At 54.4% G+C, this 22,354-nt stretch overlaps 5 protein-coding genes across 5 annotated transcripts; 2 read left to right on the top strand and 3 right to left on the bottom strand.

The window, feature by feature from the left end:
• Positions 1 to 1,381: 1,381 nt before the first annotated feature.
• Positions 1,382 to 7,610, top strand: J7T54_007223 (uncharacterized protein; the record flags this gene model as incomplete). Its single annotated transcript, XM_051507506.1, has 9 exons — positions 1,382 to 2,801; positions 2,859 to 3,519; positions 3,567 to 4,144; positions 5,208 to 5,439; positions 5,497 to 5,616; positions 5,665 to 6,044; positions 6,667 to 6,758; positions 7,030 to 7,186; positions 7,243 to 7,610. 9 exons carry the CDS (start codon positions 1,382 to 1,384, stop codon positions 7,608 to 7,610), a joined length of 4,008 nt encoding a protein of 1,335 aa, XP_051361230.1.
• Positions 7,611 to 8,618: 1,008 nt separating this feature from the next.
• Positions 8,619 to 11,440, bottom strand: J7T54_007222 (Pumilio domain-containing protein-like protein; the record flags this gene model as incomplete). Its single annotated transcript, XM_051507504.1, has 3 exons — positions 8,619 to 9,919; positions 9,971 to 10,943; positions 11,279 to 11,440. 3 exons carry the CDS (start codon positions 11,438 to 11,440, stop codon positions 8,619 to 8,621), a joined length of 2,436 nt encoding a protein of 811 aa, XP_051361229.1.
• Positions 11,441 to 11,831: 391 nt separating this feature from the next.
• J7T54_007221 (uncharacterized protein) lies at positions 11,832 to 12,840 on the bottom strand (the record flags this gene model as incomplete). The annotated part of the gene is made up of 3 exons (XM_051507503.1): positions 11,832 to 12,263; positions 12,392 to 12,436; positions 12,547 to 12,840. 3 exons carry the CDS (start codon positions 12,838 to 12,840, stop codon positions 11,832 to 11,834), a joined length of 771 nt encoding a protein of 256 aa, XP_051361228.1.
• Positions 12,841 to 16,909: 4,069 nt separating this feature from the next.
• Positions 16,910 to 20,498, top strand: J7T54_007220 (uncharacterized protein; the record flags this gene model as incomplete). The annotated part of the gene is made up of 3 exons (XM_051507502.1): positions 16,910 to 17,036; positions 17,096 to 17,108; positions 17,165 to 20,498. 3 exons carry the CDS (start codon positions 16,910 to 16,912, stop codon positions 20,496 to 20,498), a joined length of 3,474 nt encoding a protein of 1,157 aa, XP_051361227.1.
• Positions 20,499 to 20,573: 75 nt separating this feature from the next.
• J7T54_007219 (DNA repair protein-like protein) lies at positions 20,574 to 21,920 on the bottom strand (the record flags this gene model as incomplete). The annotated part of the gene is made up of 1 exon (XM_051507501.1): positions 20,574 to 21,920. The coding sequence occupies one exon, from the start codon at positions 21,918 to 21,920 to the stop codon at positions 20,574 to 20,576; it is 1,347 nt and encodes a 448-aa protein (XP_051361226.1).
• Positions 21,921 to 22,354: the final 434 nt, after the last annotated feature.

Here is a 22,354-nt window from a genome sequence, read left to right as displayed (position 1 = left end):
CATCAGGTGCAGCAAGACATAACTCCACAGCCTACAACAGCAGTCCATCAAGCGATCGACAACAGGCTCGTTCCGGGGCCAAACAGTGTGCGTGCAGCTACAGACAAGGACGACAGTTATTACAAGGACGCCGCCGCCGCCACAGTTGGACGATCGCCAGCCGGACCCGCCACGATCACTGCAACAAGCCTGTCTGCACGCAGTTCCAGTCCATTCCCAACGCAACAGCACCAGCGCGTCTCCCATCCAGTCCCCCCCGTCCATCCCCCTCACCGTCTGGAGTCTGCCGTTTTAGTCCCAGCTGAGCGACGGGCAAGGGCCCACACCAGCAAGCACTCAACGTGCGTCCCGTCGACTGGAAGCTCCAAACTCACATCGACCCATCCCCAACTTGCAACTCCTCCCCTCTCACGCGACCGTGTGCGCGCCTGGGCCTGCCACTCTCCTCTCTCATCATCTGCGCTCTCTCCTTCGACCTCTTTTTGTTTGGATCTTGCCTTTGGAACCCTGGAATAGAACGCACATAGTTAGACTTTTCATTCCTCTCGTACAATTCTCTGCCTACTCTCGACAGATCGAGCCGCCTAATCGCCTACACTCTCACAATCTCACACACACACGCCAGCATCTCATACTATCCACTGGCTTCGCTGCTCGCCCCCCGGCTGCGCACCGTTCTCATTGTCACCGCGCAGTCGATCTGCACGAGCCTGCGCAAGTACGACCAAACCTTAACGTCCCGCAAATTTGCCCTCTCTGGGTAGGAAACTTCTCGAGTCCGGATCTCGCAGATCTTGTACGATACCATTCCGGCCACAGGAAACATCAGGATCGTCTTGTCGCCAAACTGAATCGCCATCCTATCTGAATTGCCACGACTAGAAGCCAGGCAGACACCCGCAGTTGTCCAGTAAGTCAAACTTGTTTGTCTAGGAGATTTACTCCGTGTCAACCAACCCCCGCAATCCTCATCTAGCTTTCCATCATCAGACCTTATCCCGGTTCATGAGTAGCCTTCTCGGTTGAGCGAGCGCAAACTCTCACTCTCCGTGGACGCTTCTTTCACGTGGACGCGCTTGTTCTATGCTTTTCGAAGTTTCGCACGTCTTGCAACCTACGCCATGGCGTTGTCTCATTCGCTCTCCGACTCGCGACCTCCAATGTCGCATACCTAGCCCTGCTTTCCCCCATCTATCAACTCGGACAGATCGATGACTAACTCTATTCTAAGCAGCTCTTCTCGGCACTTCAAGCCTTGCGGAACCCCTTCAACCCAGGCTTTCGCTGCCACGATCTGATTTGAAGAGGACAACATTTACGTGTCGTGTTCAGCCTGACTGAAATCTCTCATCTCGCTCGTCTTTCCCCACCAACTCGGTGGATGCCCTCACAGGGCGCTGCGTACTCCAACACCACCCTCCTTGGTCAGAGCGCGACAATGAGCGCAAGCTCGCAGAAGAACGGCCAAGCGCCGCGGACTGGACCGGGATCGCTCGCGGGAGCACCGGCCACCGCAAGCCACCTGCGCGACAAGGTTAATGTGCGAACTTCGACACCAGATTCCGAAGCCCTCGCTAGCTCCGACGATGAGGGCGATCATCGCCACGAATCAACGCAACCTGTGACTCAGCCTGCAAAGCCCGCTCGCCGATCTTCCTGGTTGAACGACACATCCGCACCATTTGCCCGACCACGCAAAGGGTCGATTGCGAGTGGTTCCATGTCGCCCACCGCATCGCACCCAACAACGCCATCGGGCGAGACGGCGCCTGGCACCTGGGGCGTGCATTCAGCTTCAGCAGGACTAGGTCGCGCGGTGGGAGGATCGGCGTTTCCGTGGACAAGTGCAATTTGGAACAACGATAGGAGGGAACCCTCACGATTGAGCGAGGTTCTCCCCTCGCCAACCTCCCTTGCACCTCCAGGCGCAACCAGCAATTCCATGTTCGGGCCCGACGCAGCAAACACCCAGACCTCTCCCAATCCTCGTGACGGCAACAACGGTCAGATCCCCTTTGCGATCCCGCTTCATCCCACTCCCAAGACGTATCGATCCCAGTCCTACTCGGTTGGCCAGATGGAGTCCGAAGCGAATGCGCCTCCGAGCTCCGGGATGAGCTCATCCACGCTTCTGGGCCGCGCGAGGCATCCGGCGCTTCAGCATCGCCCTTCTCGGCCTAGCATGCTCAGCGAGATGGCGAACGATGGGTCGATGCTCGGCAAGGTCAAGGAGGTGGAGGATGACGACGAAGAAAGCGCGCCCGAATCTATGCAAGGCTCATTCCACCAGAGCGCCGAATCCAAGACAATTGAGATGCTCACCCGCGAGAACGCCATGCTTCGGCAACAACAGTACAACAGACTTCGACCTCGTGCCTCGACAGGGACCTCGTACTTTGGCAATGGCGTTCCGTTGCAAGGGGCCGTTCCGGAAGAATCAGACTATGCAGTCGACGAATACGACCTAGTCAACACTGAAAATGGCGAGTCATTTGCCAGAAGCGCCGCGACCCGACGTATGAGTGAATACGGCGGGGGTGCCGCTGCACGCTCTCCCTCTACTAGAACCGATAGCACGAGCTTGAAGAAAGCGCTGTGGTCGACTTCCGGATATCCTCTTCTTGACGCATCGCAAAGTCGGCGGCACTCCTTTGCCAACATGCCGACTCGTCATGGCTCCATCAGTTCCATCGCGGACACCGCCTCCGCAATGGAAGGAGCCGGAGCCGAAGCGCAGCAATATCAGGATTACATGGGCGCGCTGCAGGACAGTAGCCTGTATGCGCAAACAGGCAATGGAAGTACGTCAACCGTAGCAGAGAATCCCGGTCGTGGTGACGCTAACGTATCGATTTCAGATCTATTTAGTCCGATGACTTCACAGATGGGCGCCAATGTGCCCCAGGTCTATGGCAACCCGTACCAGCCATCTTTCGCCTCACCTCACATGCAGAATCGGCCCGGATCACCACAACGCACCTCCTACGGAATGGCCCAGCCGCGACAGAACCAGCTGCTGCACGTTGTCTTGTTCAAATGCGCACGCGCTGACGTCTTCTATATCCAAGAAGGTACTGGGCTGACGGTGAAGCCTGGCGATCTCGTCATTGTGGAGGCTGACCGCGGAACGGACTTGGGTACTGTGGCAAAGGACAATGTCGACTGGCAAACTGCGAAAGAGCTGAAGGAGCATTACGCCGAAGAGCATTATAAATGGCTCATGATGTATTCTCAGGGAGCTGCGGTCGCTCAGGAGGGATCTGGGCCTGGCATGCTTGCCTCCTCCGGCGCGACGCAAGGCAGCGCCGTGGGTGGCATGGGACCTGCCACGCAGCACCACATGCAAGAGCCAAACGCCGGCGAGCTCCGACCCAAGCTTATCAAGCGACTTGCGCAAAGCCATGAGGTCCATTCTCTGCGCGAAAAAGAGGGCCAGGAGGCCAAGGCCAAAAGAGTCTGCAACACCAAGGTTAAGGAGCATGGACTTCAAATGGAAATACTGGATGCTGAGTTCCAAATGTGAGTCAAGCGTCGCGCATCGCAGAGATTTGTGCTAACGATCCTAGGGACTGGAAGAAGCTGACTTTTTACTACTTTGCTGATGCTTACATCAACTTCAATTCTCTGGTCACCGACTTGTTCAAGATCTACAAGACGCGTATCTGGATGTCCGCCATCAACCCAGCGTCGTTCGCCAGTCCCACCCTAGGCATTCAAGCGCCTAGCGGCGTAGGACCCGGTGCCGTTGGCGCTGGCCGATCCTCTGGTCACAATGACCGCCGACAAGGTCAGCAACAGCCACAAGCGGCATCGGCTCAGCTGCAGCCACAGCCACAGCAGAACCAGGAGTCGATGGGTGCCACGCCAACATCGATCAACAGTCAAGGGTCTCCGGCTCCCCGTGGGTTCCGTCCAGGACTCAATCAGCAGTATGGGAACGATAGGGCGAATGGACAGAGCTATCAAGGGTATCCTTCGACCAATTACGGTTACCCCCAAGGAGGTGCCTTTGGCAATGCCCGTACAAACGCCGCTTATGGCCAAGCTACGTCTCCCGGGGTGATGGACAACTACTCCGGCGCCAACTTTCAACACTTTGGCGACTTCCAGGCTTCACGGAATCGCTTTGCTTCTCCCCAGACTGGTACAAGTCCCAATCCACACTCACAGGCCATGTCACCATTATCGCCAATGGGCCAACAGAACGATTGGAGCGCCTCATTCCAAGGACTTTCGCTCAACTCCCATTAGTTCATGTTACTCGCTTTACCCTGGCACCACTCACGCCATTCTTCTGGCCTTTTGCGGCGCTCATTCGTTACTGCATGGCGATGAAGATTCCACGCTATACCACCACATTCATTCGCGAGCCAGCATCATGACTCCTCCTTTTCTTCTTCTTACGATTGACGCCTATGCGGCTATCGATCGTTCCAGCTTATCTCCATTTACACTATTGTTCATTGCTTTTCTGCACCAAGGGTTTTCTTCCTTGATTTGTAAAGAAGAAAGGACGGGGGCGACTCCCAGCACGGGTTTTGCTATCGCTCAGACGCATGTTATCGACCGAGAAATTATAGACAAGTGAGATGCGATTTACGCTTTACGGCTGTTATCTAATATTCGACACACGCACACAAGTATGCCAGAAGGGCAATCTTTTGCTTTGGGGTACTGGGGACTACTACTCATTGTACGAACAAAGACCTGCTTTCTTTCTACATGAGGAATTTATTTTTGCTACGACACTGGAAAGGGGGTCGGAATCGCGCTATTTCTTCCAAATGTTTCTACCGGTGTTTTCTGCTTGAGGTAATTTAGAACGGACAAGATAGGAAAAGGAAGATTGAATGAAAGATCACGACTCACAGCTGTTGGGCGGTGCAATTCACTTCCATGTGACACTCTTCGAGTTTTTCGAATGATCAGTACTACTTACAACTTTCCTAAACACGAGCCCCCATGCCTGTGCCAGTACCTGCCATTTACTGCTGTTCGCTCCATAAGCCAGGTACGACTGGTCGGACAGGGCACGTAGAATATGTGCCGCGTCGTTCCTTCCCCGACTGCGAGAATCAGACTGTTCCCCAATGTCGGGAAGCCACCTAAGGCAATCTGCTCGCGACCATCGTTAGAAATCTGAACAATTGAACAACGCTCGAAACCCTTGGCACATCAAGCATCTCTGACCCTCGTTCCTGGCCCAGCTCGTCCCCAGTGGTCACTGTTCAATATGCCTACAAAAAGCAAGTCGACCGACGGCGAGACACCACTCCTCGCTCTCCTGGCTTTACTAACGATGAGGTTAGACGATGAGCTCAGTCAAAACTACAATCCCAAGACCGCATACAAGAAACCTCGTTCAGCTCCCAGGAGACAAGCTAAAGGCAAAGGCAAGTCTGCCTGCGGAGCCGGCAATGAACGCATCACCACGGCCAAGTACGTCTACATGGCAGTCAATTTCCAGTCGAGGTTTACCTAACGACCACACCGTAGGCGATCTGTTGACCCGCCAAGATCCAACGACAAGAATTATGGTGAGGAGGCAAAAAGGTACTTGCGAGGCCGCTCCAATGAGCTCTGCGTATTCATTGGGACGAAGCATGAGGAGAAGAGGTGCGATGATCATCCTAGACTACACTTGAGGCTAACCAGATTGTCCAGATCAGATCCCAACATCGCAAAGGCCCTGCTCCTGAAACTCCCGACGGACATTGCGCCCGTCATGGCCCACGGGTACGCTACCAAGCAGTCCGAGGACGATGGCCGCAACCTGACTGCAGAGCTATCTGCCAGACTGATGAAAGAGATGCGTCGTACAATCAAGCTCTATGCAGAAGACGCTGGCAACTCATCGGGAGTTTCTAAGCCAGAATGGATGCGCTGGAAGACGGATTGTCGGGACCTCCAGAGCTTCAACAAGAACGCCTTGACCATGGCGGAACAGTTGATTCACAGTATGATCGTGCCTGGTGGCAAGGCTGGCGTTCCAAAGCTGGCCGAGGAAGCGGACGAGGTCGAAACAGTGGCATGGGAGTTGTACGGTGCGGTGAGGCCGACCACTACGGAAACTACGTGGGGAAGAATGGCGCAGGGCATGCTCAAGGCTTTTGCTGGGGTGCTGAAGACGAAAGAATAATCGCTTTCATGAGCTTGTCACGTACTAGGGCCTAGGTCTGCCTTTGGCACTGAAGCCCGGGGATCGCGGGATTGGAAGAGCATTTTCACTAAAAGGTACTCAACGACGCAATTACATAGAACGTTGAGTCAACGTACAGGCCTGGATCCGCAGATGGTGCAGCAGGCGGGAGGCAGTCGTTCGCTCGGTGAGACTGTGCTGACTCATCACTCACTCATCTGGGCCAGGGCTTCAGATTTCTCCCAGGCGGGGCACGTCCTAGGGCCGCTTATCCTGATTTGACACTAGCGCATCCAATTTGCCCACAAACCCACGCATTTCGCACTCACCGCCGACACGGGCAAATCCCACCCAAATTTTCGAAACTCTCGTCGCCCTCTTTTCCCGCTTCATTATCCTTTCCACCTCACGTTTTTCCTACTAACCCCCAAGGAACAGCCCTCCAACCGGTACGTCGACGAACCGACCCGACTCAATTAATTGAAGCAAGGGGAATCTCGTTGCTGACTTTTATCTCTTTGTTGCAGCCAAAATGGGTGCCCTCAAGTATGTCGAGGAGCTTCAGAAGAAGAAGCAGTCGGATGTGATGCAGTTCCTCCTCCGTGTCCGCTGCTGGGAGGTACGATAAACCCGAAATTCAATACGCTGTGGACGAGTGGCCGATGGGACGAACCGATTACATCGAATCGATCTCGCAAGTCTTGCACCCAGAACACTGTTGGAATGGCTGTGCTCGCTGTTGCAAACAGCAGGGACACACGCACCCTTCAAGATCAGGACATTGACTGAGAGAAAGATACACACATCGTTGTAGTTGGCAGACACCCATCACAACGCCCTCGTCCTTGCTATACACTCGTTGAACATTTGCTGAGAGTGCATCAATATAGCTCCGCCAGTTGAACGTCATCCACCGCGCTTCGCGTCCCTCGCGCCCCGACAAGGCCCGCCGTCTCGGCTACAAGGCCAAGCAGGGATACGTTATCTACCGCGTGCGTGTCCGCCGTGGTGGCCGCAAGAGGCCCGCTCCCAAGGGTGCCACCTACGGTCAGTAGTATCCCCAGCCGCTTCCCCTCACAGAGCAAAGACTGACCTCCCCCAAGGCAAGCCCACTAATCAGGGTATCAACCAGCTCAAGTACCAGCGCTCTCTCAAGGCCACCGCCGAGGAGCGTGTCGGCCGCCGCTGCGCCAACTTGCGCGTCCTCAACTCGTACTGGGTTAACCAGGACTCCACCTACAAGTACTACGAGGTCATCCTCGTCGACCCCCAGCACAAGGCCATCCGCATCGATCCCCGCATCAACTGGATCGTCAACCCCGTCCACAAGCACCGCGAGGCCCGTGGTCTCACCGCTACCGGCAAGAAGTCCCGTGGTCTCAACAAGGGCCACCGCTACAACAACACCAAGGCCGGTCGCCGCAAGACCTGGAAGCGCCAGAACACCCTCTCCCTGTGGCGCTACCGGTAAACGCGCAGTCGCTCGTGTGCTGCGGCAGGTGGCTTGCCAGTGGGTTGGCGGGCTGTCTACCCTTGTTACGACTGTCGTTTTCGGGTCAGGGGTCATGATCAATGGAATGGTGTTCGCTGGGTTTGGGCTTGGACGAGCCGGATGCTGCGTTACATAGCATGGAAAAATGGGAATGAACAATATCCTCGGAGATGAATCGATCAACACGTCTCAACATACTTCAAGCTTGTGTGCCGTGCCATGTGACCAGTGACTAGTCTTGCCCAGTTCTCTTGTGCTGTCCGAGGTAAAACCATCTGTCGCATCAACGCTTGTCGGGTGGTTAGCTGTTGGTGACGTCCAATCGCACGACTCGACCAGTAAGCATCACGTTGAGACCAATTATCTTAACGTGACCAAGATCCCATTGCGTCAACTATAGAACTTCTAAATACAGAAAATGGCAATTGACTGTGTCGCAGCTTCGCAAGTCCTCATTGGTAATTCCAATGTTCCCGATAGCCCGCTGTCAAACCCAGCCAACTGCCGGAAAGTGAAGAAAAGGACGCGTAAACATCAATGTGACAAAATAGCAAAGAAACCCTCCTCGTTCCCCATGTCTATGCCGTGAAAAATGAACGTGCCCGTGAGAAGTACAGGTACACGTCAGCGTTCAGTGCGTCTATGAGACAGACTGCATCGCCGTCGACATCATCAGCCTGAATCATTAACGCGTGAGCGCCAACACGATTGAGGGCACCTTTTGTAAAAAAAAAAAAAAACTCCCGTCCATGACGAAATACCAGGCGATGCGATGAAATGCGCGGAAACAAAGGAAAGTGTTCGTGCTAGTACGGCCCACAGTCGCAGTGGCCGAAGGTTCGATGCAAGTGTACAGCAAGGAAATTCGTAAGATCGTCTTGGTGTCGTTATCGTGCTGCGTCAAAACCAGCCACCCATGACAGAACGAATGAGATTTTGTTGTTGTACAGTGATCATACCAATGTCGGTAGGATACGGCAGCGCACTTTACATCCACGGACCCCCGTTACCCTGCTGACCTTGCTGGCCCGAGGGAGGCTGCGTCACATTGCCGTTCATGTGACCCTGGTTGTTGTTGATATTGTTGTTGTTGCTGCCATGGCCATTGGCAGGAGATTGCTGGGCACCTGAGTTCTGGTAGGCGTTCAAGGCCTGTTCGAGAACCTGGCTTCCAGTCTGGGAGGAGTGACCAGATCCTCCATTTACGGCCGGGCCTCGAGCTTGGTGGGCGGGGCGGAGAGGAATCTGGCCCTGCGTGTTATCTGCCGGTGTAGCTTGGCCAGAGGCAGTCACGCTGCCGCGGCCATCGTAAGTGGATATCTTGGCCTGGATGCGACGTCCGTATGGCGTGTTGCGGATAGAGGGCAATACTGGGCGAATGGCCTCCACCAAGCGGTGCTTTTGCGATGGCGTTGCGTACTCAAGCGCGGTCTGGACGACGTAATTTGCGTAGGAGTCGCGAATGAGGCGCTCAATCTCCTGAGCACTGATCATCTCCTCGACAATCATGTCCTTGGACGGGGGCAGGGCACAACGCAAGCACTTCTCCATGACATTGGAGCTGAACTTGTGTCGGGACAGCTGGCTTACACAACCCTGGAATGTGGCGACGATAGGCTCAGTGAAGGTAGGCTCGCCGAGGTCGATTATGTACTGCACGACATAGTTGCCGAATGGGTCTTGAACAAGTACCCGAGCGTGTTCCGTGATGCGTTGAATGAGCCAGAGCTTCTGCTCGCCAGAGGCGTGGTCAATGCAGCGTTGTAGGACGCAGCAGCCGTGGCGATGCGTGCCGACTTCGACGCAGCTACCGCCAACAGCATCGAAAATGAACTGTGAGTTGGGGGAGCTGAGCTTGTTCAGGCATTTCTGGATGACATGGTTGCCATTCAGGTCCTGAATAAGCTCGACGACACGAAAACGAAGCGCCTCAATGATGACCTGAATCTGCTGAGGAGATTGAACATACTCAATCATCTTCTGCAGCGCTCGAGTACCATGCGTGTTCAAAGCAATGCGAACCATATCTTGGGCAGCATTCTGGATCAGAATTGTGCGCTCCTCGTCGTTGCAATATTCAAGAAGCTTCTGGCACAGATAGTTGCCAAAAGGGTCGGTCATTAGCTCGATGACGTGCTGGTTCGTCTCGAGCCAGATCATATGAACCGCATCTGGGTTTTGCTCCTCAAGCTTCTTTTGGAGGTAGCGACATCCATGCTGGTCTTTGCAAAGTTCGTAGATTTGTCCATGGAAGTGTTCTAGAGGTAAGCCACTGTAACGACTCATAGCTGTAGACCATTAGCAACTAAAGCTGGAAGCGGACACCATCTATAGCTTACCTTCGTTGTCTGCCTGGCGGCGGTTCTGCATCACTCGCGCTTGGCTGTCGCGGGGCTGCTGGAGAGCTTGCTGCCCCATGTTGGCGTTGCCGCCATTGTTCGCATTACCATTGGTGTTGCCATTGTTGTAGGGCATAGGATTGTAAGGCGGAACAAAGTTTTGGCCAGGGTACATGGGAGCCATGCCGGTCATGTTCCCGTTCATAGCGCCATTCATCCCCATGTTCTGCATACCAGCAGTAAGCATGTTGATGTTGTAGTTGCCATTCGCTGGAGCAGCGCCGTAGTTGACGGGCATGCCATTAACGCCGTTGAGGCCGGGCATGTACGGGTTGACGGGGTAGTAAGGCTGGAAGCCAGGATGCATAGGACCCTGCGATGTAGCAGGCAATTGCTGCCCATTCATGTTTTGGGAAGTTCCGGATCCAGGTCCAAAGACGGGCGCGTTGGCGTGCAGAGTCGACTGAATGGACGGGTAAGTGTTCGCCGGCTGCTCGGCGTTACCGTTGGTGTTTGTCTCTTGAGAGAGCTGGCGGCTGTGTCCTCGCGAGGAAGAGAGAACGCCCGTCGGAATGCGGCCGATACTAGCATTGTGGTTGTGGAAATGCTGCTGGGCGTGATTGTTAGCATTGCCGGAAGTAGATCCTGTCGGGCTCTTGACGGTTGGTACATCGTTGGAAGAGTAGGAGCTCTGGAGTCTTGGAGCTGCCATGGTGTGGCTTGCTTGCGTGGGCGTGGTGCTGCCAGGCGCGTTCTCAGAGTTTTCGGCAATGTAGTTCAAGTCAAGAGACTGACGAAGCGACGCAGGCCGGTGACCAAGTGTGCCCAAGGTGGAAGAGGATGGTCCGTTTAGGGCCGAAAGGCTCTGCTGTGGGCGATGACGGTTAATCGAAGTGCTCCAGTTGTGCGAAGATGTTTCAGGGTTAGGCGACGATGAGAGGGCAAGATCCAGCGCAGCCGAAGATGCAGAAAGCTGATATGACACGCGCAAAGTCAGATAACAGAAAATTACAGAAGAGGTAAAATGAAAACTCTGCGGAGGATAGGGGTCAAATGGTAACGAGGTTGAACGAGGTGAGAGGAAAGAGAGCCACGTGTGTTCAGACGCAACGAATTTTGCTCAACGTCGCAGAGGTGAGATCCGAGCAACGAACAGCAAGACACGAGCGAGTTGATCCACCCTGACCTCTCTTCATCCCATGTCTGTGTAGGTCTGTGCGGCTGCATCTGGTACCTGACCACAGAAGGCTCGGGGGTAAGAAGACGTGCGCCATGCGCGACTGGAACTGCAAATGTTTTCCAACTTACGATTTGATCCTCTGTGCGGGTGAGCGTAGGAAAGCCCATGTCACTGGCGTTGTAGTGCGAATTGCCGCCGCCTTCTTCGTCATCCCACAAGAAGCGAGTGATATTCGCGGTATCAAGGCCGGCGTTGTCCTGAGCGCCGTTGCGAGGTCGGGAACCAGGCATTGAGTATCGATGGCTATTGTCGGAAGGCATGTTAATAAGTTCTTTGGAGTAGTTGTAGGGGACAGTGTAGAGGTGCTAAAATCGAGGACTGCTTGTGATGAGAGGAGATGGAGTTTGTGAGAAGTAGAAGGGCTGGAGAGGGAAGTGCAGGCTGAGAAGCTCATATGTAAGGTAACGTAGGGAATCAGCCAGGGAACGGGTAGCATCAATGAGACGAAGCGCAGGTGTGTAGTGTAAGATAGGCTTGAGAGAAGTGACGGAGCGGGCCGATATTCTCTCAAGCCTACAAACACCATCGCGAACCCTTCTTGAACGAAAATCCACGCTGCTCTTGCTCAAGCGCAGAACATGGCACTAACTAGGGTACACCGCAAAGACGCATCGGGTTGACTTACGCGTGAGAACCTCGGTGGTTGGCCATCTCTTGGCGAATATTCTCATCCCTTTCTTCGTCGTCGCTGTTCCTGCGCGTCGTTGGCACCGACCTGGAGGGTAGAGCGCTGTCCCAGCCGGCCCGAGCTTGCGCCATGCCCGAAGGAGGCGATATGAGGTGGGAGCCAGATCGACCAGGGCGATTCATGAAACCAGGAGGCGAGGTCATGTTGGACATGGACATGCGGGCGGGACGTGACCACATGGAAGGGAACCCGCTGTTGGCATTGTGCTCGGGAGGTGTTGTGGGCTCGGACTGGTGCCCAACATTGTAGCGGCTGGTCATTTGGAGGAGATCCTGCTGGTGACGTTGTTCGAGAGCCTCCATTTCTTGCTCGAATTTGCGCCGATGCGCCCGGATGCGTTCGAGTTCGGCTCGGCTTTGTTCGATCTGGACTTGTCAACGACATATTCTTCCAGCTCCCGCGTGGCCGGCATCTGCAAGGGATCGTCCCGTAGAGGCTAGCCCAGCGAACCCTTTCAGATAAAGCGAAAGAGAGAAAAAAAAGGGATGCATACCTGGCTAGCCTGACTAGTTTGGCCATGTCTACTCATGCCGTCGTACTGCGGACGTGAGTTAGTCACTGGAGCAAAAAGATGCGCGGCAGCGCACAGAGCGAAGCGACCGCGACACCAAGCGGGAGCGCATGTGAATATCGGATAGGAGGACCTACGTCGTCGTGATCGATGCGAGCAGGCTGGGCCCGGGGAAACCCATTCGTGTACATTTGGCTCTGACGCTGCGCGGCGTACTGGGCATCTCGGTTGGCCTGAGTCGATCCGAGGCCTTGACCTCGCTGGGGAGACGTGAGGTTCATGGACGACATGGTTGGTACGTTGCCAGACTCGGTGGTGAATCGTCGGGTCAAGTTGGATCGCAAGTCGGAAGTCAGACTCTGGGCCGAGTGCTGCTGCTGCTGCTGTTGAGGATAGCGGTCGTTGTTTCGCGGCGGCGTTACGAGCGACATGGCATTTGAAAAGGAGGTGGTCGATGTGGAGTTCGGGGTGTTCGAATCGTCGCGAGGCGAACGGCGGGTTCGCCAAGGGTAGTCGTACTCTTCCATCTCTGCAGGTCCCAACGACGGGAGCTCGGAGCTTCTGTCTGCAAAGCGGTTGGAGATATGTTCTACACTGTAGAAACCCGGTTTCGGAAGTAGGTTCAGGTCTTGATGCAGGATGCGAAATTTGTTTAAAATCCCAGAAAGTACACCCAGTCGTCGTCGCCGCAGGAGCTGACTGCAGCCGCAGGGGTCAGTCCACCAAAACTAGGAGGCTCGCTCGCTACTAGTATGCACAGAACTGTCTGACAGGGACTACGAGAAGCAGGAAGAAAGAATAAGGTATACAGCAAGTAACACAGTCGGAAAGGTACAGATCAGAGTTCAAGAGGAGGAGGGGACAGGAGGGGACAGGAGGGGACGATGAGGGCGTCGACCAGGGCCACAAGTACAATCCAGGGCCCAGGGCTAAAGATTTAAGGAGTGGACGTCGGAGGGGCGGGGTGAGGTTTCTTGGTGGGAATGTGCGGTCAAGTTACGTATGGAGTACAGGCGGGCGACTGGACCAGACGTCTGTTCGGGTCGGTCCTGCCTCAAATGATGGCTGGCGCCTGGTAATCAGGGACGAGTCACTACCGGACCTGGAGTCAGTCTATTGGCCACCAGCACGCTGTAACAAGAGGACAGAAGCGCCTCAACGGGCCTTGTTGGAAGGGACCAGGGCGCGCCGGCGTGGCTGGAAATTCGCGAGCGGGCTTGTTGGGGCGCTTGCTTAAGCCGCCTGAAGCGACCGCCGGTAGTCGTCGCCAGGCGGTGGTTGGTGCGATCTTGGGGACATCCGGATCAATGTAGCGTACACCCATGCTTCAGCCACCAGACGACCAGAATTACCTCAGCTACTAATGTAATATGCCGTCAACCGGCGTGGAAAGTGATTACAGATACAACCCGACATGAGCACTCTACGTGAAATCGAGGACTGGAGGCGCCAAACATGAACAACCCTTGGCCAATGGCAGAGTATCTACCGTAATTACGTGCGCTCTGCTAGATACTAGGATGAATTCTCTAGGTGGCATAAGGATCACAACCCTACGTGCTTTTGCGGGGCACTGGTGATCAATGAGTCCGCACTTTTTTATTTCAGGTGTCAATATTATCCAAAATTGCCTCTAATAATTAGTCGTTCTCGACCAAACTCGTGAATCAAATGGTTGCATAAATAAGAGGCAACCATTCACTAGCTGTAGACAAAGAGGCGGTGAGGAAAGCTCACGATTAGGGGTCTCACTATTACTCTTTTAGGACGAATTACGTAGATGTACTAAAAATCTTCCCGCCGGGACAGTCCGTCAAGCTGGGGTTGTCGGAAACCCAGAGCCTAGAGGTAGATGGCTCTCCCCATTCCCTTGATGCATTCTCTCTGTAACCTATGCAATTCTGACATGTTCTTTCTTGAGCAACGGAGATATTTTTGGGTGCTATCGTACTAGAGAATCGCTGGACGTATGCATGTGGTGATGTGAGGAGCGGTTGTCGTACGAATGGCCAAAACTGGCGTCGGTGCGGAATCGCAACCTCGAAACTGGGCAGGTAATAAATAATACTAGTCAATCAATCACATGTCACGTCTAATATTCCGATTACGCATATACTCCTTAGTGGTACATATGATAAGCTGCCTTTTGTGCAACGGCAATGTCCAGCACGCCAACATTAGATAGCACTAAGAACACTCTATCGCGAAGAATCCCTAACGAAAAGATCTGAGACGTATGTAGCTGATCTGCAGCGATGCTCTACATGGTGTCTATACGTTCATGTTTCATCACTGCAAACAAGGTGGTGGACAACTGTGTAGGTACGTACGCAGTAAATCAGAGCTTCCGGCGCTGCCCCACATCAGCATGACATTGACTGGCGGCAACATTAGCGCATCGCAGAGTACCGGATACGCGGGGAGAGATCGCAGAGGCTCGGGCATTTTGGCACTAGTATCAAGTGTCAGTAGCCAACGCGCCGCGGAAACATAAGTACTGCTGTGCTCATATGTGTAGATATACGCAAGTGGGCGCGATGAGCTGCTCTGGACCTTGTTAAGGCGGGAAGCTAAAGGCTAACAGGAAGAGCACGGTCACTGTGATGGGGGACATCGAGGCTTCCTCAGTTCCTGGCCGTTGTCCAGAGCCCAACTTCATGTCTCCAATCACAAGACCAGACCCTCACAACATCGATAACTTTTGCCTGTCGATGTCTTGTCCCTGTTCGGCCATGACGAGAACAGCTTATCTCACTTTCACTGAATATATTATTGCTCGTGATTCCAGCTGCATCGAAAATAAACGCAATGCACAGCAAACAAGAACGTCGGCGAGTGGCCAACCTCACCCCGGCACAACTCCAGAGGAAACGAGAAATCGATCGTTCCAACCAAAGACAGCACCGGGCCAAGAATAAGGCGTACACAGGGCGCCTAGAAGACAGGGTCTCTCAATTGGAATACGAAAAGGCGCTGTGTCGCGACCGGTTGCGAAAGTACGAGGTTGTACTAGTCGATGAGCGAGACGAGAAAGTCATTGGAGACGATGATCTGGAGCCCATCCTCAGCACGCCAGAGCAGAGTCAAGAATCCTCACGTTCAGTATCCGAGGCACGTCCCTCTCAACCGGACACAGATTCGCCCAGTCGACTGGGCCATGCACACTCAACATCTAGTTCCTGCAGTGTGTCAGCAGCAAACTCTCAAGCCCGCAACCCCCGTTTTCTGTCATGCAACCTTGGCTACGGAATTACGGCGGATCTCTTCACGGCGTCTCAAGACTTTGACTTCCTTGACCGCGACCTCTTCGGTGTTCCCGTGAAACAAGGGCCTCCAGTCCGGGATGAACAGATGGGTGTCTCCCTCCCGCGTAAACCCCGACCAGTATGGCAGAGGTTGCCTGAGCATATTGAGCCAACAAACAGACTTGACGAGACAGTCATCAAAAAAACCAGGGATTTTCGTTCACGGCTTCGACATATCGCCGCCAAGGTCGACAAGCCAGCCAAGGGACGTTTCCCATGTATATCTTCGCTGCTCAATGAGGATGCCGACGATGTTGCTTCCAGATCCCAACGCGTTACTGCGGCGGATGCAGTTGGCGTATCTACTGACTTGCCAACTCCTCTCGTCAAGCGCACAATTATCATGTATAAGCTTGCCTATTATATTCACTGGCTTGTCTGTCAGACAGAGCAGTCGTACAATCAGATGCCAGACTATCTAAAGCCAATAGAGCTGCAAAGAACAGTACCTCATCCGGTGTGGATCGACATTATCTCATACCCTGATGCGCGCGATGCACTCATTCAAAGGAGAGCAGGAGTGTGTTTGAGAAATTCGAGGAGCTCGTAGGCACCACTACCTTTGTCGATTGGCCTTACTCTAGTGTCGATGCGGTGGAGGAGTCTGCTGGTGAACTGCGTATGAACCTGAATTTCGAGGCTTACATCCGTGACTTGAAAAATTGGAGTTGTGGCAGCGATGTTGTCGAGATATATCCGTTCATGGCAGCATATGCAGCAGAATGACAGAGGCTCCCCAAACTGTGGCACTCCACTTGAGTAGTGTTAGTTCAAGTTGATGACTGGTAAGGGAATGTGTATGTGTTTTCAGGGGACCAAAGCATGTCTGACAAATAGGTATCCCCCCCCGCCATACTCTGTAGTAGTTGTGCACTGAAAGTAGATATGCACCTTAACGACACTTCCAAAAACATGAAAGATCCCGCAACTCTAAACTTACACAACATTTTGTGTGATCTCAATAGTCGCGCTGCTCTACAGGGTAAGCAAGGCCCACCTCGTCCCCGACCTGCCCGTTGGCGGCGCCACTAGACGGACGCGACGGATGGACTTGGCCGTGACTCCAACAAACTCCAAAGATTCCGCGGGGCACAACTTTTTCCAACCATCACGAACAAACCGATCTCGTCGCATTCCGATCCCGTGTTCGTACACAAAATACACAACCCATGTATCGTAGACGGTAGCCATTACGATGCCCTTGGTAGACGACGGCTTCGAGGCCCTTCTGGAGCCCTTCTACAACGGCAAGAAGTTGAACGATCCCATTTCTACCAAGGATGACAAATTCCAGCTGCTCCCGGCGTTCTTGAAAGTCAAGGGTAAACGCACCTCCTCGACTTCTTCCCTCCGAGCGACTTGAGCTAACAACGGTGTGCAGGTCTCGTGAAGCAGTACGCTATTTACCAGGGTGTCCTCCCACGAGCGATGCGATGCTAACGCAGAGCAGGCACATTGACTCGTATAACTTTTTCGTGGAGCAGGAGATCAAGGAAATCGTGCGCGCTAACCGCACGATCCGCAGCGATGTCGACAGCAATTTTTGGTTGGAGTTTACCGACATTCGCGTCGATCGCCCTCGCAGACAAGACCACAATGAGGGCAAGACCACCCGCCCAGTCTCCCCCATGGAGTGCCGCCTCCGAGACATGACCTACGCGGCCCCGATCCTGGTCGATGTTGTATACATTCGTGATAAGCAGAAGATCATCAGGAGAAACGTACCGCTTGGGCGTATGCCCGTTATGCTTCGCAGTTCCAAGTGCCGACTCAGTGGCGCGAACAACGACACGATGGAGCAGATGAACGAGTGCCCGCTTGACCCTGGCGGCTACTTCATCATTGGTGGAACCGAAAAGGTCATTTTGATCCAAGAGCAGTTGAGCAAGAATCGTGTCATTGTGGAAGCAGATGAGAAGAACAATATCATTTCCGCGTCCGTCACCAGTTCGACCCACGAGCGAAAGTCGAAAACATACGTCACACAAAAGAAGGACAAGATTTCCCTGACACACAACGTCTTGGTGGAGGGCATCCCCATTGTCATTGTGCTCAAAGCACTGGGAGGGCTGTCGGATCTCGAGATCATGCAGCTGGTCGCGGGCTCTGACGGTCGATACCAGGACGAGTTCCTCATCAACTTTGACGAAGCTACCAAAGCGCAGGTATTCACCCAGCATCAAGCTCTTGAGTACATTGGGGCGAGGGTCAAGATGGGATCAAAGAAGGCACAGTTCGGACCCCAGGTTCGAAGGAATAACGTCGAGGAGGGACTCGACGCCCTGGCAAACCTGGTCATCGCCCATGTACCTATTGAGGGCTTGGACTTCTACCCCAAGGCCATCTATGTTGCCATGATGACCAGGAGGGTCCTGGTCGCCGCGCACGACCCCAAGTTGGTCGATGACCGCGATTTTGTGGGCAACAAGCGTCTCGAACTGGCTGGACAGCTCCTGTCACTTCTTTTCGAGGATCTGTTCAAGCGCTTCACCGTGGAAGTGAAGATGTCCATCGACAAGTTCCTTAAGAAGAACAACCGCGCGGTACCGTTGGATGCTGTCCACATGATCAGCAACCATGCCAACAACATCGGCATGGGGATCAACCGCGCTATCCAGACCGGAAACTGGAATGTCAAACGTTTCAACATGAACCGTGCTGGTGTCACGCACGTTCTCAGTCGACTCAGTTACATCAGTGCTCTGGGCATGATGACCCGTATCAGCAGTCAGTTCGAGAAGACGCGAAAAGTCAGTGGTCCTCGTGCTTTACAGCCATCACAATGGGGTATGCTGTGCCCGTCCGATACTCCTGAAGGTGAAGCCTGTGGTCTCGTCAAAAACTTGGCCTTGATGACGCACATCACCACCAACGTGGAAGAGGGGCCTGTGAAGAGATGGATCTTCACACTCGACCCTGGCGTGGAACCCATCAGGAACTTTTCCGGTGCTGAGATGCATCGCGAAGGGAGCTTCATCATTCACGTCAACGGTACACCGTTTGCCCTGACGCGATACCCCAAACGGTTTGCCAACAGGTTCCGAACCATGCGACGGAGAGGCTGGATGTCACCTTTTGTCAGTATCAACATCAACACCCATTTCAACGCTGTACACATTGCCACGGACGAGGGCCGTATCTGCCGCCCCTACATCATTGTCAAGAATGGCCAGCAGAAGCTGAAGCCTGAGCATTTAAAGCTGTTGCACATGGGCAAGGCCACGTTTGACGACTTTTTGACGCATGGTATCGTCGAATACCTCGATGTCAACGAAGAGAACGACGCCCTTATCACGATTTACGAAGATCAGATCACGCAAAGCACGACACATCTGGAGATCGAACCATTCACGATTCTTGGAGCTGTGGCCGGTCTCATTCCCTTCCCTCACCACAACCAGTCCCCCCGTAACACATATCAATGCGCCATGGGTAAGCAAGCCATTGGAGCGATCGCATATAATCAGTTCAACAGAATTGATACCCTCTTGTACACACTGGTGTATCCACAGAGGCCAATGGTCATCAGCAAAACCATCCAGCTCATTCATTACGATAAGCTGCCCGCAGGTCAGAATGCTACCGTCGTTGTCATGTCATACTCCGGATACGATATTGAGGATGCCCTGGTGCTGAACAAGGCGTCCATCGACAGGGGCTTCGGCCGCTGCCAGGTGTTCCGCAAGTACACGGCCGAGCTGCAGAAATACCCCAACGGCAGGAGAGAGGAGATGACGCATCCCGAGGACGAGATGGACGGTGATGTGCGGCGACGCGTGCCCAAGGACGAGATTCTCGATAACGACGGTCTCGCCACCGTCGGGTACCGGGTCAAGGCCGGCGAGGCAATGGTCAAAAAGAGGACACCCCTCGACCAGACCACGACGGGTATTGGCATGGATAGAGGGCCGAGCGAGTTCCGCGACTCGTCTGTATCGTACCGCATTCCCGATCCGGCCTTTATCGACAAGGTGATGATTTCACGAACAGAGAGGGAGACGACTGTCATCAAGGTGCAGACACGCCAGACCCGTCGACCAGAACTGGGCGACAAGTTCTCCTCGCGCCACGGACAGAAAGGTGTGGTGGGTATCATTGTCGAGCAGGAGGACATGCCATTTGCGGATAATGGTCTATGCCCGGACATTATCATGAACCCCCACGGTTTCCCATCGCGAATGACGGTCGGGAAGCTGCTAGAGTGTCTCACAGGCAAAGCATCCGTCCTGGACGGCCGCAAGGACTACGGTTTCGGGGACGCGTTCCGGTCTCATCCAGTGGAGCAAGTCAGCCAGGTCATGCTGGACCATGGTTTCTCCTGGGAGGGCAAGGACTACTTCACCTCTGGTATCACGGGTGAACCGCTGGAGGCCTACATCTTCAACGGGCCCATCTACTATCAGCGCCTGAAGCACATGGTGCAGGACAAGATGCACTCGCGTTCCCGCGGTCCGCGCGCGATCCTGACGCGTCAACCAACCGAAGGTCGTTCGCGTGACGGTGGTCTGCGTCTGGGAGAGATGGAGCGTGACTGTCTCATTGCGTACGGTGCCTCGCAGCTGCTGCTCGAGCGACTCATGATCAGCTCTGACGGCACGGAGATTGACATTTGCCAGCAGTGCGGACTGTTCGGATACAAGGGCTACTGCCACACCTGCAAGAGCACAAAGGAGGTGACTAAGATGAAGATGCCGTATGCGGCCAAACTACTCGTGCAGGAGCTGATCAGTATGAACGTCGGTGTACGACTACAGATGGAAGACGAGTTTCCGCATCCAAAGTAGGCATAGCAAACTGCATCGATAGAAAAATTAATGTACACATTATACATCTCTCAGGCCGTGACTTCTTTTTTCCTGCTATTCTTCGTTTTTTTCATCCCCGCTTGTCTGCTCCTCCTCCTTGTTCTTGATCACAGCCTTGAGTCCGCCAAGGGTGATTTCAAACTCCGTCGCTCCCTGCAATCCCTGACCTGAAGACTGCACGTGCGGCGCGAAGACGACTTTCATCCAACGCCTCCATACCTTGAGCGTGCTGCCCGTCTCGCCATCCGCAAACTCGTCGTCCGCCATGATGGGCGCTGCTGTGCGATGTGGCACACCATACACCGGCCTCTTGAACAGGGCTATCCGCATGGCGATCTGTGTTGACCAGACAAGACCCAGGCTTGGCGTCTTCAGCGCATATGTCGCCAGCGGATCGTCACCCCAGCCGGTAAACCACCGTTGCTGGTGATCCAGCGCCAACGCCGGCGGTGCAGGTGTCTCCTCGTTGGGCATGGAGAAAGGCAGCGACGAGGTGGGCGTGCTGGGCATACTACCCTTGGGAGCATTACTCCTCGAGGCGAGTGGTGTTTCCTGCGTGGCGCCCTGATGCTGCGACCAGCGAGGCGTAGAGCCTACGGGGGCAAATCGGTCGGCGACCTGGTTCGCGGCCACAACGGCGAGATCATGTCGTCTTGCCCAGTCCCGGAGAAGAGCCCCGAGTTTGATGAGGTCGTTGCTGCGCGCCGCCATGTTAGAGCCGCGACTTGAGCCTTCCCTTTCGAACTCGGCCCGGTAGTTCGCAGCGACGCTATCAAGGATGATCAAGCCGACATTGTGCCGCTCCAGGAGCACAGGGACCTGGTAGTTGAGGATGTGGTCCTGCGATTCGAGGTCGGGCAGAGAGGCGCTTAGGATGTTGTCCAGCGAGGGCCGATCCACATAGTCAATCCGCTGGTTGATGATGGGGTTGGCGCGGAGAATCTGAGACAGACGGGAGGTTGAGAGGCCAGATTCGGTGGATATGTAGAGCGCCTGGCGCGCGAGGCCGTAGGGCGCTGGTAGTTGCACGGCGAGGCAGAGCGAGAGGAGGAATTGCGTCTTGCCTGCACCTGATTCCCCTGCGAATTCGGTGATACGGCCGGTTGGTACGCCGCCGCCCAAGGCGGCGTCGAGATCCGGATCAAGTGTGCTGATACATGCTAGACTGTTGCCTTGCTCTTCTGGGAAGACTGTCGGTTTGAGATCATTGGAGAGGGAGGCCTGGATGGTCGCTATGAGACGCTTGAGGTCGAGAATGGGCAGTTGCGTCTGCTTGGCGATATCCGCGGGATGTGATGTGAGAAGGTCGGTCGTTGTGATGGCATGCTGCTCCACCGTCGGAAGCAGGGCGGCGAATGATGCTGTGGGGAAGGTTGGGAGGATGCGCCGCAGATCGGTCATGGTATGGTGTGGGCGGATGCTATCGCGACTTCATGATGGGGGCTGGAGCGATGGATGACCAGTGGTGATACGAACCAGGATTGGAGTCGGTGTGAGATACGTACCTGGTTGTGTTTGTGTGAGTGAAGTCGTTCTGTATTGAGCCCCCACATAAGGTACAGCTTGACATCAACTCACCACCAATTCCAGTCTGTCTTGCAACCAACCCTATCTTCGCTTAAAGTTCTGCACATCTCCAAGTCTGCCCTCGCCTACGGATACAAGCACTGGGATATCACTGCTGGACTCGCCGCAAGTCGCTTCAGGCAGCACCTCCTGCCCTGGTACCTTCCAATGGCCGAGCCATTCCAGTCGGTGGTACCTTCCGAAAAATCCTCCGCCTTTCCGCACTCAAGATCTCAAGGCTGCCTGCGGCCCGACTCGATGAACGAAAG

This window comes from Emericellopsis cladophorae (assembly GCF_022114955.1).
Source record: "Emericellopsis cladophorae strain MUM 19.33 chromosome Unknown NODE_33_length_250951_cov_121_911845, whole genome shotgun sequence".
NCBI lineage: Eukaryota > Fungi > Ascomycota > Sordariomycetes > Hypocreales > Bionectriaceae > Emericellopsis > Emericellopsis cladophorae.
Note: the sequence above shows the minus strand (reverse complement) of the source record. Positions and strands in the feature narration are given on the sequence as shown.